Source organism: Balaenoptera musculus, chromosome 10 (assembly GCF_009873245.2).
Source record: "Balaenoptera musculus isolate JJ_BM4_2016_0621 chromosome 10, mBalMus1.pri.v3, whole genome shotgun sequence".
In the NCBI taxonomy this organism is placed as follows: Eukaryota; Metazoa; Chordata; class Mammalia; order Artiodactyla; family Balaenopteridae; genus Balaenoptera; species Balaenoptera musculus.
In genome coordinates, this window is record NC_045794.1 from 7,862,120 (window position 1) to 7,878,161 (window position 16,042).

General features: G+C 37.4%; 1 protein-coding gene across 1 annotated transcript in view; it reads right to left on the minus strand.

The window, feature by feature from the left end:
• LOC118902447 (alpha-2-macroglobulin) overlaps positions 1-16,042 on the minus strand; it is a 40,730-nt gene that overhangs the window by 7,712 nt on the left and 16,976 nt on the right. The window contains exons 15-27 of the mRNA XM_036866774.1: positions 15,212-15,361; positions 13,143-13,310; positions 12,090-12,198; positions 10,373-10,493; positions 7,066-7,294; positions 6,208-6,334; positions 5,734-5,855; positions 5,269-5,320; positions 3,238-3,321; positions 2,789-2,965; positions 2,377-2,464; positions 1,242-1,398; positions 375-449 (exon numbers count right to left, since the gene is read on the minus strand). Of these exons, the coding sequence (XP_036722669.1) occupies positions 375-449; positions 1,242-1,398; positions 2,377-2,464; positions 2,789-2,965; positions 3,238-3,321; positions 5,269-5,320; positions 5,734-5,855; positions 6,208-6,334; positions 7,066-7,294; positions 10,373-10,493; positions 12,090-12,198; positions 13,143-13,310; positions 15,212-15,361 (1,659 nt within the window). The remainder of the gene's footprint in view (positions 1-374; positions 450-1,241; positions 1,399-2,376; positions 2,465-2,788; positions 2,966-3,237; positions 3,322-5,268; positions 5,321-5,733; positions 5,856-6,207; positions 6,335-7,065; positions 7,295-10,372; positions 10,494-12,089; positions 12,199-13,142; positions 13,311-15,211; positions 15,362-16,042) is intronic.

Here is a 16,042-nt window from a genome sequence, read left to right on the forward strand (position 1 = left end):
CACAGCACAGAGGTCAAGAAGTTGTTGGAAAGCATTTGTCTTTCTAGCCTCATTCTTACGGATAGAGAGAATAGTATTTTTTTTAATCTGTTAGTCTCACATTCATAAGGCAGGAATATAGGCCATATCTTTAGAATTCATTCTGCATGTGTGGTGGTGGTGGTAGTGGGGTTGCTAGGGGAAAAATAGACTAGGGCCATCACTGGGGAAGTGTAAATCTTTCTTAATGGGCTGACTAAATTCTCTACTGATCTGGGAAGCATTGACATTGCATAGAAGGAATGCCGACAACTGGTTTTTAGTGGGGTGTTGTTTCAGACATCAGGTCAGCAGTTTCATTGCATCTAGAAAGAGGCTTCAGCAAGGGCACCTACAGTGACAGGGAGAGGAATCTCCAGAAGGGCAATGGTGATATAGGCAGAGAGGGTCACTTCATCTTCCACTCCACCCTGTAAATATGAGAGGGAGACAGATTTGAATAATTTGAGGGACATTTATAGCGATACAAGCTTACCTCGGGAAGCCAGAAAAATCTCAAATAAACAACCTAACCTTATGCCTAAAGCAACTAGAGAAAGAAGAACAAACAAAACCCAAACTTAGTGGAAGGAAAGAAATCATAAAGATCAGAGAAGAAATAAATAAAATAGAAACTTAAAAAAAATAGAAAAGATCAGTGAAACTAAAAGCTGGTTCTTTGAAAAGATAAACAAAATTGATAAACCTTTAGCCAGACTCATCAAGAAAAAAAAGGGAGAGGGCTCAAATCAGTAGAATCAGAAATGAAAAAAGAAGTTACAACTGACACCACAGAAATACAGAGGGTCATAAGAGACTACTACCAGCAACTATAGGCCAATAAAATGGACAATCTAGAAATGGACAAATTCTTAGAAAGGTATAATCTCCCAAGACTGAACCAGGAAGAAATAGAAAATATGAACAGATCAATTACCAGTACTGAAAATGAATCAGTAATTTAAAAACTCCCAATAACTTTTGAGAATGCTCTTAATCAGCTCCTTGTATTCTGCTGTCATGGAATTTGTCCTTACCCATATACATCCCCATGAAGCAAAGTATCACAATCACTCTGAGTTCCATCCCCTCTTTCTTGGTGCTATCCAGGTTTTATTTTCTTCTGATACCTTCCTTAAGGAATTCTTATGTTATCACTTCCTCTCCTCATCCTTGTAGACAGTGTAATGGACAAATCAACACTAGCTCCGAGAACACTTCACCTTAATGGCATTGTTGAGCAGTGACCCAGAACTCCTGAAACAGCCACTGTCCCTCTGCTTTTGGGCGAGCCAGGTGAGAGCTTCGGTAATATGTGCTTCATCAATGAAGATATAGGTTCGAGCCTGGGCAAAACTCTTCAGTACAAAGGCTGTGAGCCTGAAGGGGAGGAAGTGATGATCACATTTATGTTGTTACAATGGTTTTATAACCACGTCACAGCAACAGGCTTCATAGGACACTTCTCACACTGATGTGAGTCACCTAACAGGAATTCTTTACTTAGCGCTCCCATTGCCTTTACTTGATGAATCTGCTAGCTCTCGTACAGCTGACCCTGGAACGACATGGTTTGAACTGCATGGGTTCATTTGCACATGGATTTTTTTTTTTTTTTTACTAAATATGTACTACAATACTACATGATCCCCAGTTGGTTGAATCCGTGGATGCACAACTGGGGATACCGAGGGCCGACTGTAAAATGATATGTGAATTTGCTACTGCTGAAGGTCAGCGCCCCTAACCCCCATGTGTTTCAAGGGTCAACTGTACTAATGTTACTTATTTTTTAATTTTATTTGAGTAAGGCTTTAAATCTTTTCTTTAGCGATTTTCTTCTGTAGATGGCAGAATCTTCTCATACACAGCTCTTACATGCAGTAACTTCTGACATTGCTTTGCCTCAGGGATTTTAAAAGTGTTTCATATCACTGGGTCCATCTCATTTCTTTCCTCCTATTATTGAATTTATTAGTGATTAAGATGAATATGATCTAAAAACATAAACTGAAGTGAACATGGTTTATCTAGAAGTTATATGTTATGTTTGCTGGCTATCTCATTAAAAAAATCACGGTTATGGGGGCTATTTTAGACAAAAAATAATAGCTATTTCAGAAAGAATACCTTGGTATATTATGAACAGGATGAATTCTGGGGACAAATCTAACATACGTGTATTCGAATCTCAGCTTTTTTGCTTGTTACCTTGCTAGTTTTGGTATATTTATCTAGTATAACCAACTATAGGTTTAATAATACATATCTGATAGGGTTCCTGGGAATATAATTTTGATAATATATGTAAAAGACCTGACACAAAAATAGGAGCTCAAAAAACTGTCTTTCCCTTACCAGGTATTACCCTCATTGTTGCCATGTTGCTCCCCAAAGGTGCTATAAGAGCCATCATAGTGCCTGTAGAGCAGCTGTCTCTGGTAACCTGGAATGGAAGGTTAATGAAGCAACATGACGGGTTGTACATTCTGTAGCCAGAGAAATAAACAAAATGCCTTGGCATCTTGTGATAGTTCCTAAATTTTGCTGCAATATGTTAGATGGTTCTGAGTCCTAAACATTTTATTGGAGGTTGGACACTGGATAGGTACCATGAAATCAACTGTCATAGTATTCTTATTATTGTAACTATCATAGTATGATAAATTTACATATCATAGAATTGATAAGTAACTCAAGCCTATTGGGGATTCCAGCCTATTGTTAAAATTGCACTGTGAAATTTTCGCTCCCTTATTCAGTGACTCACCAGTGTTGAGGTAGCGAATGGCCTTGGACTTGATCTCTGCAGTCAGTTGCTGTGTTTTATTTAGATAATCCAGAACATAGATGTTAGGAGCAAAGAGGACCATATTCTGTTCTCCACAGCCATAGGGCATTTGGAGGAGATTTTGTGTATTTCGCATGGCAGAGCCTAATATGTCTCCTAGGAAATGGGAGAGATGGGAAGTCATAAAGCTTATAGATAATAATCTATCAGAATCAGTAAGAAGAAATGAATAATTAGCTGAGGTAAAGAAATGAGGAATTTTAGGAAGGGTGTCTTCAAGGAACAGAAGTATGATTGGAAGCAATAAGTAAGTCCAAAGAAGAAAGAAGTTAAAAGTATAGCTGTTATTTTGAGAAAGTATTTATGGGAAAAAATACAGTAGACATTGTCTAATATAGTACAGTAGTCCCCTAGGGCTGGAGACTCACCCAAAACTGAGAAGGAGGCTCGGGCAGACTCTTCTACCACATTTGGTGGCAGCTTCAGAGATAATTTTTCAGACACCTCGGCACCTAGAGAAAGAAACATATCAGCCACAATGAAGATGATTTCTGCTGTATATCTTCCTGAAGAGCTCCAAGACCCAGAAGCCAGAACTATGCCTTGTACCTAAACTTCTTCTGAAAAGTTGTCCCTCTTTTAATATTCCAGTTTTAAAAAATACCTTCAACATATATGAATGGGATTCTGAGATTTCTAGAACTTTTCCTTCCCCAACCTCCTTGTATGTGGAGTTGCATTCCAAAAGAAGGCTACAAACTGACAAGTACCTGTGATGTTGTGATTCTGTTATAATCATCCTATGGCTAACACAAGATTGTTATCACAAGGTGATATATTTCATGTCCATCCCCAGCCTCCTTACACAACAGTTGTATGCAAAAAACCCACTATGTATATATAAGCAAAGGAAAAATCTTCAAAAAGTTCCTGAATTCTACCATAATGCTCGGTCTTTACTTCCATCAAATTTCACCAGATATGAAGACAGTATTTTTAATGGAAGCGCTAGACATGGGGCTAGGGGTGAAGATGAACAGTATTTGACTTAGTGAAAATAAATTAATTGCTGCTGATAAGCATACATTTGCTGGCATTTTAATATTGGTGAATTACATGAAGATGAAAAAAGAAAAATGTAGTATTTATCATTATACTGCATCCTGTCCTCATAAGATTAATAATAAAACTTTTGTCAAAGGGTACAACCTATCAGTTATGCAAGATGAATAAATTCAAGAGGTCTATTGTAAAGCATAGTGCCTACAGTTAACAATACTGTATTGTAGACCTAAACATTTGCTAATAGGATAGATCTTATATTACAAAAATATAATAATAAGAGGGTGGGAGGAAACTTTTGGAAGTGATGGATAGGCTTATGGTATAGATCGTGGTGACAGTTTCACAGGTGTATACTTATCTCCACACTCATTAAGTTGTATACATTAATTATGTATGTATTATCAGTTATATTAATTACCGATAGTTATGTAGTTAAATTTAATCATGTAGTTAAATACATAATATAATTATGTGTTAAATACATACATAGTTATATTAATTATGTATGTATTATTTGTATGTCAAAAACTTACCTTCAAAAAAAGTTTTGTAAGAAAACAGATGACATATATGGATTTGGTAGTAAGAACTAAATTCACTTAAATGTAGAAATAAGGCTAAATAATAAGGCAATTATGTTTTTCGAATACATTTTATATACTTTAAGTATTGACATGACAAAAAAGATAATAAACAGAAATTAGTAGGTACAGAAAGGTAAGGAACACATGATGTTGATTAGACATTGGTTTGAGATGAGAACACATTGTGTTGATAAATTAGTGTACTAAATTTCTATAAATGCTTTTGTTTAGACTAGGAAATTCTCCACAAAGATAAAGCTGTATCTTTTACTGTAAGCTTCTTTAGTCCCTTCCCAATGACTGATAGGATACTAGGTATAGGATTGGCACCAAACAAATACTGACATGACAAATGGTAAAGGCTATGGCAACCTTTTCTTCTGGAAATAGCATAGTCTCATTATCCAGTGCGGTTAGCTATGCAAAACTCAGTGTTGAAGGGTCTTGAATTCAGCTACCCATGTGTGGTATTACTAAATATCCAAGGAAATATCCCCTTTGGCAGTATTCATTTTGAATCTACCCACTTTCTACCTATAACCAGATCATACACTGGTCAGAAGGACAATTTGATGTTTGCACAGGTGCTTAAGAAATAAAGACTCAGAATTCCTGGGATACGGATATTCAGCTGATCAAACTACTTGGCCTCTCTAAAAACCAGTTTCCTCACTTACCAAATGGGTTGATGGTTCTTCAGGTCTTGCTTACCTCATAGGGAAAGTGTAGGAATGGTATATATAAAATACTTTGAACTTCAAATATTATATTCTAGTCAATGTTATTTTAATTATGATGACTGAGTCTTACCTGATGGACAAAGCAGGGAGTTGAATGTTGCTTCCTTCTCTAGTCCTTCAGGCTTTAGGTGGAAAGAAAGAAAAGTTAGAAGTGAGAATAGACTGACTTTCAGGACATGTGTGTTAATAGGGGAACTACAGGTTTCTTGATGAAGAGAAGAGTTGGAACTGACTTTCAAATGTATTATAGAAGCAAATTCTATAAGTGTAAGTAATATGAAGGAGACAGGTTGATAGATGAGAAAGGGAGGAGAAAATTGCAAAGTAAAGTCAAGAGAGACAGAGAGACACACACAGAGAGAGAATCATATTGTGAAATATCCCATGACTATATATATATATATATATATATATATATTTCTTTTTTCATATATCTATTTTTTAGCCCTTCTTACCTCAAAGCTGGAGCCCCAGCTGGATTCACCATTGTTTTTCTTGATTCACTGTGACTTATCAAATGGGCAGGCTTACTTACTTCCACCAACAGGGGCTTGATGACTGTGTCTTTCCTTCCATGTTCAGGAACCACAGCCACCTCGGTCCCACACAGCTCTTGAGACTCCAGTGCCTCTGCACTCACTGTGAAATTCACATTCCCTGGAAAAAGGGGCCAGTAGAGATGAGCACCATCTCTCTCTTCCTCCATGCCTCCAAACCCCAAGATTTATAAATGTTTAATGCTTTGTGACCTTATTTTTTTGTTCTATAAAAACATAGGAGCAGGAATGGAAGCAGCATAGACTAGAGGCTAATGATACTGAGAATCCAAGGTGGAGCCGGAGGTGAGGGAAGGGGGTATATCCTTCTAGACATCCTAGAATGAAAGACAAAGAAAAAACTTCTACCATTTGGCGGGGGGTGGGGGCGTCTTTGCCTGGATATGAGGATCCCATAGACAGACACACACAGTCTTTGAGTAGAGAACTGCCTCTAGGAGGCTGTCTCTCACCTAATGACTTTGGGGTTACTGCCCAGGACACGGTTTGCCGGCCATTCCCACAGATGCACTGAGTTTCTTGTTCCTTCTCTCCTGGGACAGCTAGGAATGCAGGAGAGGCTTCTAGGTTTACTCTGACCTGAAACCACACATGAGACAAGGAGACAAATAGACCAGAGGGAAAGGGGGCCAAAGGAAGAATGGCTTGAAATAAAGCACATTGAGGGATTGGGTAGATTTCAGGTTGCCTAATACTGAAGATAATATAAATGAAGACTGAGCATCTTATAAGTGGATCTGACATCTAAACATTAGTATTTGGGGATAATCTGCTCTTTCACGTGGTAGGAGCAGAGGAGAGGAAAAGTCATGATGGTATGTTTGTTGCCTGTAGAAGCTCTACTCCTTTGGCTTAGGATCTTGACCATACCCTCAGCTCTCCCAGCAGAGTATACAAGATTTATAAACAGTTATGGTAAGATGCACATAAATAACTTTAAAAGTTAAGTTTAATACAGTTAATCATATAAGAAAAGTTAAATATATGGGAATGTAGAGGTTGAAACCTTGGAGAGTATAAGACATGAGAATCAGCATACTGGTTTTTGTTGTTCATGTCAGAAATCTTCATGTTACACAAACTTCCTAACTTTAAAGGGTTATGATAAGGGTCAGAACCTTGTTTTAAGTTGTCATTTGGTATTTGGAGATATCAGCAACCATAGTCATGTAACATATGAGTATCTCTGACAGTATTATCTCCTGGTGAGCCCATCTTATACACAGGAGTTTGTCAGTATTCCCAGGAATGCAGTTTTTAATTTACTTGACTGTTACCTTGTGTTCAAGTTAATAAAGAGAAGTCCTTACCCGGATGCATTTGGGAAGGTAGTTTAACACAGTGGCCTTGAGTGTGAAGGCTTCTCCGCGGATCACAGAGTAGGGCATCGTGAGATCCACAAAGAAGGGCTGGAAGGCCCGGAGAGAGGCAGTCGGAGAGAGACCAAGTCCAGTGTCACTGGACAGGCAGAGCGCCCCTGCCTTCCACTCAGTGATGGTATCGGGGACTATTACTCCTACTTCAGCCACACCTGAGGAGCTGGGGAGGACGGCAATGTGCAGAACAAAATGTAAGCAGTTAAATACAGGCATGCCTCATTTTCTTGCACTTTGCTTTATTGTGCTTTACAGATACTGTGTTTTTTTTTAAACAAGTTAAAGGTTTGTGGCAACCCTGCGTCAAGCAAGCCTATTGGTGTCATTTTTCTAACAGCATTTGCTCGCCTTGTCTCTCTGTGTCACATTTTGGTAATTCTCTCAATATTTCAAACTTTTAAATTATTATTATATTTGTTACAATGATCTGTGATCAGCAGTCTTTAATGTTACTATTGTAATTGCTTTGGGGTGCCATGAACTGCACCCATATAAGATGGCAAACTTAATAGATAAATGTTGTGTGTGTTCTGACTGCTCCACTGACCAGCCATTCCCCTGTCCCTCTTCCTCTTCTTGAGCTTCCCTAGTCCCTGAGACACAACAATATTGAAATTAGGCCACTTAACAACCTACGATGGCCTCTAAGCATTCAAGTGAAAGGAAGAATTGCACACTTCTCACTTTAAATCAAAAGCTAGAAATTATTAAGCTTTGTGGTGAAGGCATGTTGAAAGCTGAGATAGGCTGGAAGGTAGGCCTCTTGCACCAAACAGTTAGCCAAGTTATGAATGCAAAGGAAAGTTCTTGAAGGAAATTAAAAGTGATACTTGAGTAAACACTTGAATGATAAGATAGCATAACAGCCTCATTGCCGATATGGAGAAAATTTGAGTGGTCTGGATAGAAGATCAAACCAGCCACAATATCCCCTGAAGCTAAAGCCTAATCCAGAGCAAGGCCATAACTCTCTTCAATTCTGTGCAGGGTGAGAGAGGTGAGGAAGCTGCAGAAGAAGAGTTTGAAGCTAGCAGAGAATGGTTCATAAGGCTTAAGGAAAGAAGCCATCTCTATAACATAAAAGCTCAAGGTGAAGTAGTAAGTGCTGATGTAGAAGCTGCAGCAAATTATCCAGAAGATAATTAGTGAAGATGACTACACTAAATAACAGATGTTAAATGTAGATGAAACAGCCTTATATTGGAAGAAGATGCCATCTAGGACTTTCATAGCTGGAGAGGAGAAGTTAATGTCTGACTTCAAAGGACAGGCAGACTCTCTAGTTAGGGGCTAATGCAGCTGGTGACTTGAAGTTGAAGCCAGTGCTCATTTATCATTCTGAAAATCTTGGGGCCCTTCAGAATTATGCTAAATCTACTCTGCCTGTGCTCTATAAATGGAACAACAAAGCTACAGGCTTTGTGACAGCACATCTGTTTACAACGTGGTTTACTGAATATTTTAAGCCCATTGTTGAGACCTACTGCTTAGGAAAAAAGATTCCTTTCAAAATACTGCTGCTCATTGACAATGCACCTGGTCTCCCAAGAGCTCTGATGGAGATGCACCATGAGATTGATGTTGTCTTCATGCCTGCTAACACAATAGCCATTCTGAAGCCCATGGATCAAGAAGTAATTTTGACTTTCAAGTCTTATTCTTTAAGAAATACATTTTGTAAGGCTATAGCTGCCGTATATGGTCATTGCTCTGATGGATCTGGGCAAAGTCAATTGAAAACCTTCTGGAAAGGATTCACTGTTCTAGATGCCATTAAGAACATTTTTTTTTTTTTAAGAACATTCTTGATTCATAGGAAAAGGTCAGAATATTAACATTAACAGGAGTTTGAAAGAAGTGGATTCCAACCCTCATGGATGACTTTGAGGGGTTAAGACTTCAGTGGAGGAAGTAACCGCAGATGTGGTGGAAACAGCAAGAGAACCAGAATTAGAAATGGAGCCTGAAGATGTGACTGAATTGCTGCCATCTCCTGTTAAAACTTGAATGGATGAGGAGTTGCTTCTTATGGATGAGCAAAGAAAGTGGTTTCTTGAGATGGAAGCTACTCCTGTGGAAGATTGTTGAAATGACAACAAAGGATTTAGAATATTACAAAAACTTAGTTGCCAAAGCAGTGGCAGAGTTTGAGAGGATTGCCTCCAATTCTGAAAGAAGTTCTACTGTGGGTAAAATGCTATCAAACACCATTGCATGTTACAGAGAAATCGTTTGTGAAAGGAGGAGTCAATTGACGTGGCACACTTCATTGCTGTCTTGTTTTAAGGAACAGCCCCATCCCAACCTTCAGCAGCTACCATCCTGATCCGTGAGCAGCCATCAGCATCAAGTCAAGACCTTCCACCAGCAAAAAAATTATGCCTTGCTGAAGGCGTAGATGAAGGTTAGCATTTTATAGCAATAAAGTATTTTTGATTAAAGTCTTTACATTTTTAAAGACAATGCTATTATACACTTAATAGACTACAGTATAGTGTAAACATAACTTTTATATGCCCTGGGAAACCAAAAAATTCATGTGACTCACTTTATTGTGATATTCGCTTTATTGGAGTATCTGGAACTGAACCTGTAATATCTCTGAGGTATGCCTGTAAATCCTTTCTAGGAAGAGAACCCCTATATAAATGATTCTATTGTCATGACTTGAATGCACTTAGTAGAAATACCAATAATGGAGAGTATAATCAAGGCTTGAAATGGGAATGTATAAGTCCCTTTTTTCCAACTCTGTTTTCAATTCTAGTCTATATCAGTCTCTCCTTAGACATGTAGTCGTAGTATAATCTATTATAGACAATATAGTGATAAATATGTAGTTTTAGATTGTTATTAAATTTTTTTCTCTAAAATACTGTTCCACTGAGGGAAGGTTTATAATTTTAAATTCTACTACTACTGTGTAGAGCTGGTTTGACTGACCCTGTGCTTAACTCAGGACTGCCGAGCAATGAAGGATCTCTTATAGGTGTTAATCTGTGCAGTGCTTGGTTATATTTAGTCCTTATGCTCATTTTCTGGAAATCTTAGAATGACATTTGTGCAAAATTTCTGATACAATTTGATGAGTGAGACTTCATAACAGAAGTATTATACTAAACCTCTCCTGAACACAGCAATGTGTCCAAAAGATATACTTCGATATTGAAAAACTGGCTAAAAATGGAAAATTGTGAGGAATCTATATTGTTGCATCTTATATATGAAAGAAGTTACTTACTCTACTGCCACCAAATCCCAGATCCACGTCTCAGGGAAGTACTTTCGCACAGTCTCTGTGGGAGGCTCTGAAATATGTATTATATGCATAAGTTCATGACCTCTTCCCATTTCAGCTACGACTGCGGAGGAGACAGAAACAATAAATATAAAGATAAGGCTTATGAGAGATTGTAGTAAGTGCTACAAAAGAAATAGGGTGATGAAATAGGTAGGAACCAGGAGAGGACACTTGGGTATTAAGGGAAAGCTTCTTGGAGGAGGTGGTATATTTAGATGAATTCTGAAGCATTACAGTAAGCTAGGAGTGAGCTGGGGGGAGAGAATCACAATCAGAGAACAGTGAGACCTAGAGGCAGAAAGAGTCTTGGATTGCCTGGGAAAGAGATCTAGAGGCAGAAAGGAGGCTCTGCAGCTCCTGCGCACTGTGCTAAGTGGGGAGTGCTGTGACTTGAGGTCAGGATTTGGTCTGCACCTCTGCGGGAGCAAAGAAAAATCATACCCAGACATTTTGACAGTGGCTTTGAGAAACCGTTTGTAGGAGTGAGAGGATCAAGAATTTTAAAAGCTCTTTATTCCCAAATGTGTCAGAAGATAAGAGTTAGGATCTCTCACCCTATTTACCTTCTGTAAATATTTAACAGCCGGCTCACTGGGACAAATCTTGTGCATCTATACACTTGTTCATACATAAATTTACTACAAATCTTATTGATAAAGGATTAAAGGATATAATTTATAAATACTAATAAAAATATACAATGATCTTTATTTAAATTCTGTGTAGCCATTTGATTCTCACTGAATGTTTACCTTGAGTTTTGACAAACTCTTGTTTGTACCCAACCTATATTCAACCATGATTTGACAGTATCAGACCATAAATAAATAAATGATTGATTACTATATGATTCATCAAGGAAGTAGCCCATATCATTGACAGATGAGTGTGATTTCAATATGGATATTAGCTGATGTTTTGGGGAAGTTAAAGAGCTTCTTTTCTTGACTGGTGAGAATATAGTCCCAATTTGTGAACATTTCTGTTTCTGTTTACATTATCCTATGCCTGGAAACTTTCCCTTCCCTTTTAAAACTCACACATCTCCATTTACTAGAAGCAGATTCTATATGAATGACTTCTTGATTCGTCAATCAGAATCAATCCTTTCTTTTATTCTTCATATCTGCACCTGTCTTATAATGCTTTTTACAGCCTGCCTTGTGTTCTTTCCAGCTGCATACGTGGGACTGGACACAAACAGAATTTTTTGATTTGTATCACTATGTGACCTTGAGCAAGAACCTTAATATATCTAAACCACAAGTTCTTTTTTTTTTAATTGAAGTATAGTTGATTTACAATGTTGTGTTAATTTCTGCTGTACAGCAAAGTGACTCAGTTATACACATATATACATTCCTTTTTATATTCTTTTCCATTATGGTTTATCTCAGGAGATTGGATATAGTTTCCTGTGCTATACAGTAGGACCTTGTTGTTTATCCATTCTAAATGTAATAGTTTGTATCTACCAATCCCAGACTCCCACTCCATCCCTTCCCCACTCTTCCCTCCCCCTTGGCAACCACAAGTCTGTTCTCTATGTCTGGAATCACAAGTCCTTTTTAATTAATTTCATCACATTTTATCTTTTTTAAAGAATTAGTTTATTTGGTTCAATATATTAGGCAATTAATTTTTCTTAATTTCTTACCTGGAGAAGATAACAGTCTTTGAGATGACTGTATATTATATTGTTGGGGCTGTGGACATATTTTGGGTTTATGAATTTTTGAGTTGGTGAATACCTTTAAGCCCATATCCTGTAAAGGAAATCACAACCTAATCAGTACACAAATATCATAAAATATGTATATACACATACTTGTTTTCATTGAATTTAACAAACAATCCAACTAGCTTAATATTAACCTTTTTTGTGTTTTTGGATTTGGAAGTTGTTTCTTTCAAACAGTGTCCCTGCCTCTTGTCACCCCAGCGTTAACCTGTAACTGTTACTCTAACACCCGTCTTTACTGTGCACTGAGGAAGCTCAGTCAGAATCCAACTTTTGAGCCTCACCACTAGCATCCTTAAACACGGGAAGCCCGCGCCATAAGCCCTGGTGCTGAATATGTGTGGTTTAAGCACATTTCAGAGTAGCTGAGGTCATTCTCTCCTGCAAAGACTTTTTTCTTTGGAATACAAAGGCTTGCATTGTTTCACTTGATGTGTAAATATTACAGTTTTTCAGCTGTCTAATGATTCTAATCAGCTAGAACCATGTGAAATTACTGATATTTGACCATTTTAAAAAAAACTTTAATTGGAGTATGGTTGCTTTACAATGTTGTGCTAGCCTCCACTGCACAACAAAATGAATCAGCCATACACGTACAGATATGCCCTCCCTAATATTAAACTTGTAATGTTCACATGAGTAGAAAGGAAATTGATATACTTATAGAGATAATTTCATTCTGTTTTTAAACCTTTTTCAACAGTAATTATTTTACATGTGTAATATTTATAAATGAATGAAATGAATGAAGAAAAAAAAACTTGCTTAATAATCCCAAAAGTTCCAGTCCTGGCTCTGTTGTTATTAGTAGATCTGCTACTATTAGTGACCTTGGAGAAGTCACTTGACCTCTCTATGTCCCATTACCCTCAACTATAATATGGAAGCATTAAAATAAATATTTTTTTCCATATATAATATTTTGTGAACCTTAAGAACTGACCATCAGCAATATAACGGACTTACCTTTAGGAAGCTATACATATCTTTTTCATTTGTATTTGATACTGGGGAATACATGATCCCATTGAGATAGATATTATGGTGACTGATGCAGTCTTCATTGTCTTCCTTCTGTTGATTTAAACGCTCAGGGAAACCGCTGAGGTCCTTTACTGGTAGCAGGTTATAAACCTGTACAAATGCAAAGGGCAAAAGGAGAAACTTAACTTGTGGCTTATTTTTCTTAAGTGCAAGGAGACAAGAAAAGAATAATCACTACCAGACTTTCTTTGAGTGGCTCCGTTGCCTAGATAATTTACAGAGAAGATGATTTTGAAAACATTCAACAATTTTAGGGAAAAAAACAATTAAAACATTCCTATCTAAGTACTCAGGATCATAATCTTTTGTTACACAATTCAGAGGCAAACCCTAGACTCTATGCTGGAATGAAATAAAACTTAATTAAGAGAAATTGAGGTTTGCCATATTTGAGACATCGTGCAATGCTTCAGGATGACAGAATTAGGTAACAGTTTCATCTCTGTCTGGTGGTTAGCAACTGACTCAGTGTTTAACAAAGTAGATGGACAACATATTCTAAACAGGCACATGGATAAGCATGTATCCTCTGTATAGGTCAGGACAGTATTTTCTTAGTATTATTCATGGGAACTAAATGCTCCATATCTTTATAAAATACATAAAACTTTAACTGTAGAATACTGAAAATGATACTTTCCAATTCACTTCAACAGGAAGAATAAGACAAACATAAAAATCCTGTAGGTGTTTTATATTTAAAGGAGTTCAAAATTGTTTGATAAGAATAGATTAGCAAAGTGAGTAGCACAATGAAATGAAACACTTTCTCAAAGGCAGCTCCTTCTTAGCGTTCTCCATCTCCTCCCTCTGCTTTATTTTTCTCCAAAGCATATCACATAATTATTGTCTGTCTCACCTATGAAAATGTAAGTTCCATGAGTGCATGGATTTTTGTCTTTCTAGTAGTTCACTATGAGATCCCCAGAATTTAGGCACACAGTAGACACACCCAGAACACAGTAGGCACTAAATAAATATGTGTTGAATGAATGACTTATGCTACTAGGTGCAAGCGTTTCATCAGTGAAACATTATCAAAGATTGAGAGGAACCCTTGTTCTAACCCAGGTCTACTCCTAGATACATGAAAGCTTCTGCTTTATTATTAACAAACTAATAGAATTTTCTGCCTTATCTATCCACTAGGATTGTTATAATTAAAAAAAACTTTGAGAACTATAAAATTATGTTATACAAACATAAAACATTAATGTTATCGTTCCACATATTCCCTTGCTTCCACTATGCACTTAATATCTCCTTTAGAAGTATTCTGATATTTTTAATTAAATACCATTGGAAGGACCAAAAAGTAAGAGATCTTTTCTTGTAAGTTTTTCTTGTAGGGAGGTAAAAACATAACTTTCCCTTTATAAAATTTTGATAGTGAAAAAAACTTCAGTAAGAGGTTATTCCAATTGGCCTCATTGAAAATTTGAAGTAATGGGCAAACTACTATTAGTACACATTAAGTAGTTTCCTGTTGTTATACTAAGCATACCCTTTTGCTATTTTTCCTATTAACCCAGTATTTTAAAAGGTTTCATTTATTAATGTCATTTATCACATAGTAATTAATTTTTCCTAATTTTTATTAATCAGAGACAATACAGATCTTCCTTCAGAAACTGTGTTCATCTTGGGCATGCAGTGTTTCAACTGATACAATTCTTATTAAAAGAAATTTGATATTTCACTTAGCCTGTGCAGTCTAAGTGCAGTATATGTACCACTTATGTTAGACTTTTTGAAATATTAAAACTAGTTTGAAAACTCCTACTATTGGTTTCATAGAGCTCTAGGATTTCAGGGATTTTGGATGGTGCATGATTTATATTTATATTCATATGTAATATCTTCCTCACCAAAAAAAAGTGCACATGAAAGAGCTCAAAACTATTAACTCCTAGATAAATATAACTTTAATAGATTCTACCCCACTCAGGGTTTCTCCTTGCTCTGAGTCCCCTGGGGCTGACGGAACTCACTGTGGCTGCGGAGAGCTCGGCCTCGGGACTCATGAGCAGCACACTTTGGTCCACGGCTCGGAGGGCGCAGAGGGACTGAGGGGAAGCGGTGACTTTCAGGTGGGCGTGGGAGGCTGGGAGACTCTGTGCTGGGCTGAAGTTCAAACCCACCTGTGGAATTAGGGACAAAGTCAGAAAAACAAATTTCCTGATTTACCCATGCATTCACCAGCATTTCCTGGGTGCTCCGCAAATTCAATGCATAATCACTTTGTTTGACTTCGTTGATATTTGGCACCATGTAAGTCTTGAGGCCTTTGGTTCCCTATTTTGTCACTCTGATTCTCATCAGTTGAGCTATTATAATGATATCTGTTTTTATAAGTTATTAAATTGGAGATGCCATTTTTTACCTTTGATACATAGCGAGGTGTTCATTAACTAACTGTGGGCGGAATGCAAATGGTTCTAGACGCTCTTGTATTTTTCTTTTGGCCCTTTTGTAGTCTTATAAACTTGGTTACATGTTTCCCAACATTTCATCATAAGAGAAGGGAACAAGGTACTCTGGACTGTATCATATGGTAAGAGACAATGCATGAGAATTTTGCACTAGGAGTCAAATGACATGGATGGCTTCTTTTTTTTTTTCTTAAATTGGGGTATAGTTGCTTTACAATGTTGTGTTAGTTTCTGCTGTACAACGAAGTGAATCAGCCATATGTATACATATATCTCCTCCCTCTTGAACCTCCCTCCCACGGGCCCCCCCCCACCCACCCATCCCACCCATCTAGGTCACCACAGAGCACCGAGCTGAGCTCCCTGTGCTATACAGCAGGTTCTCACCAG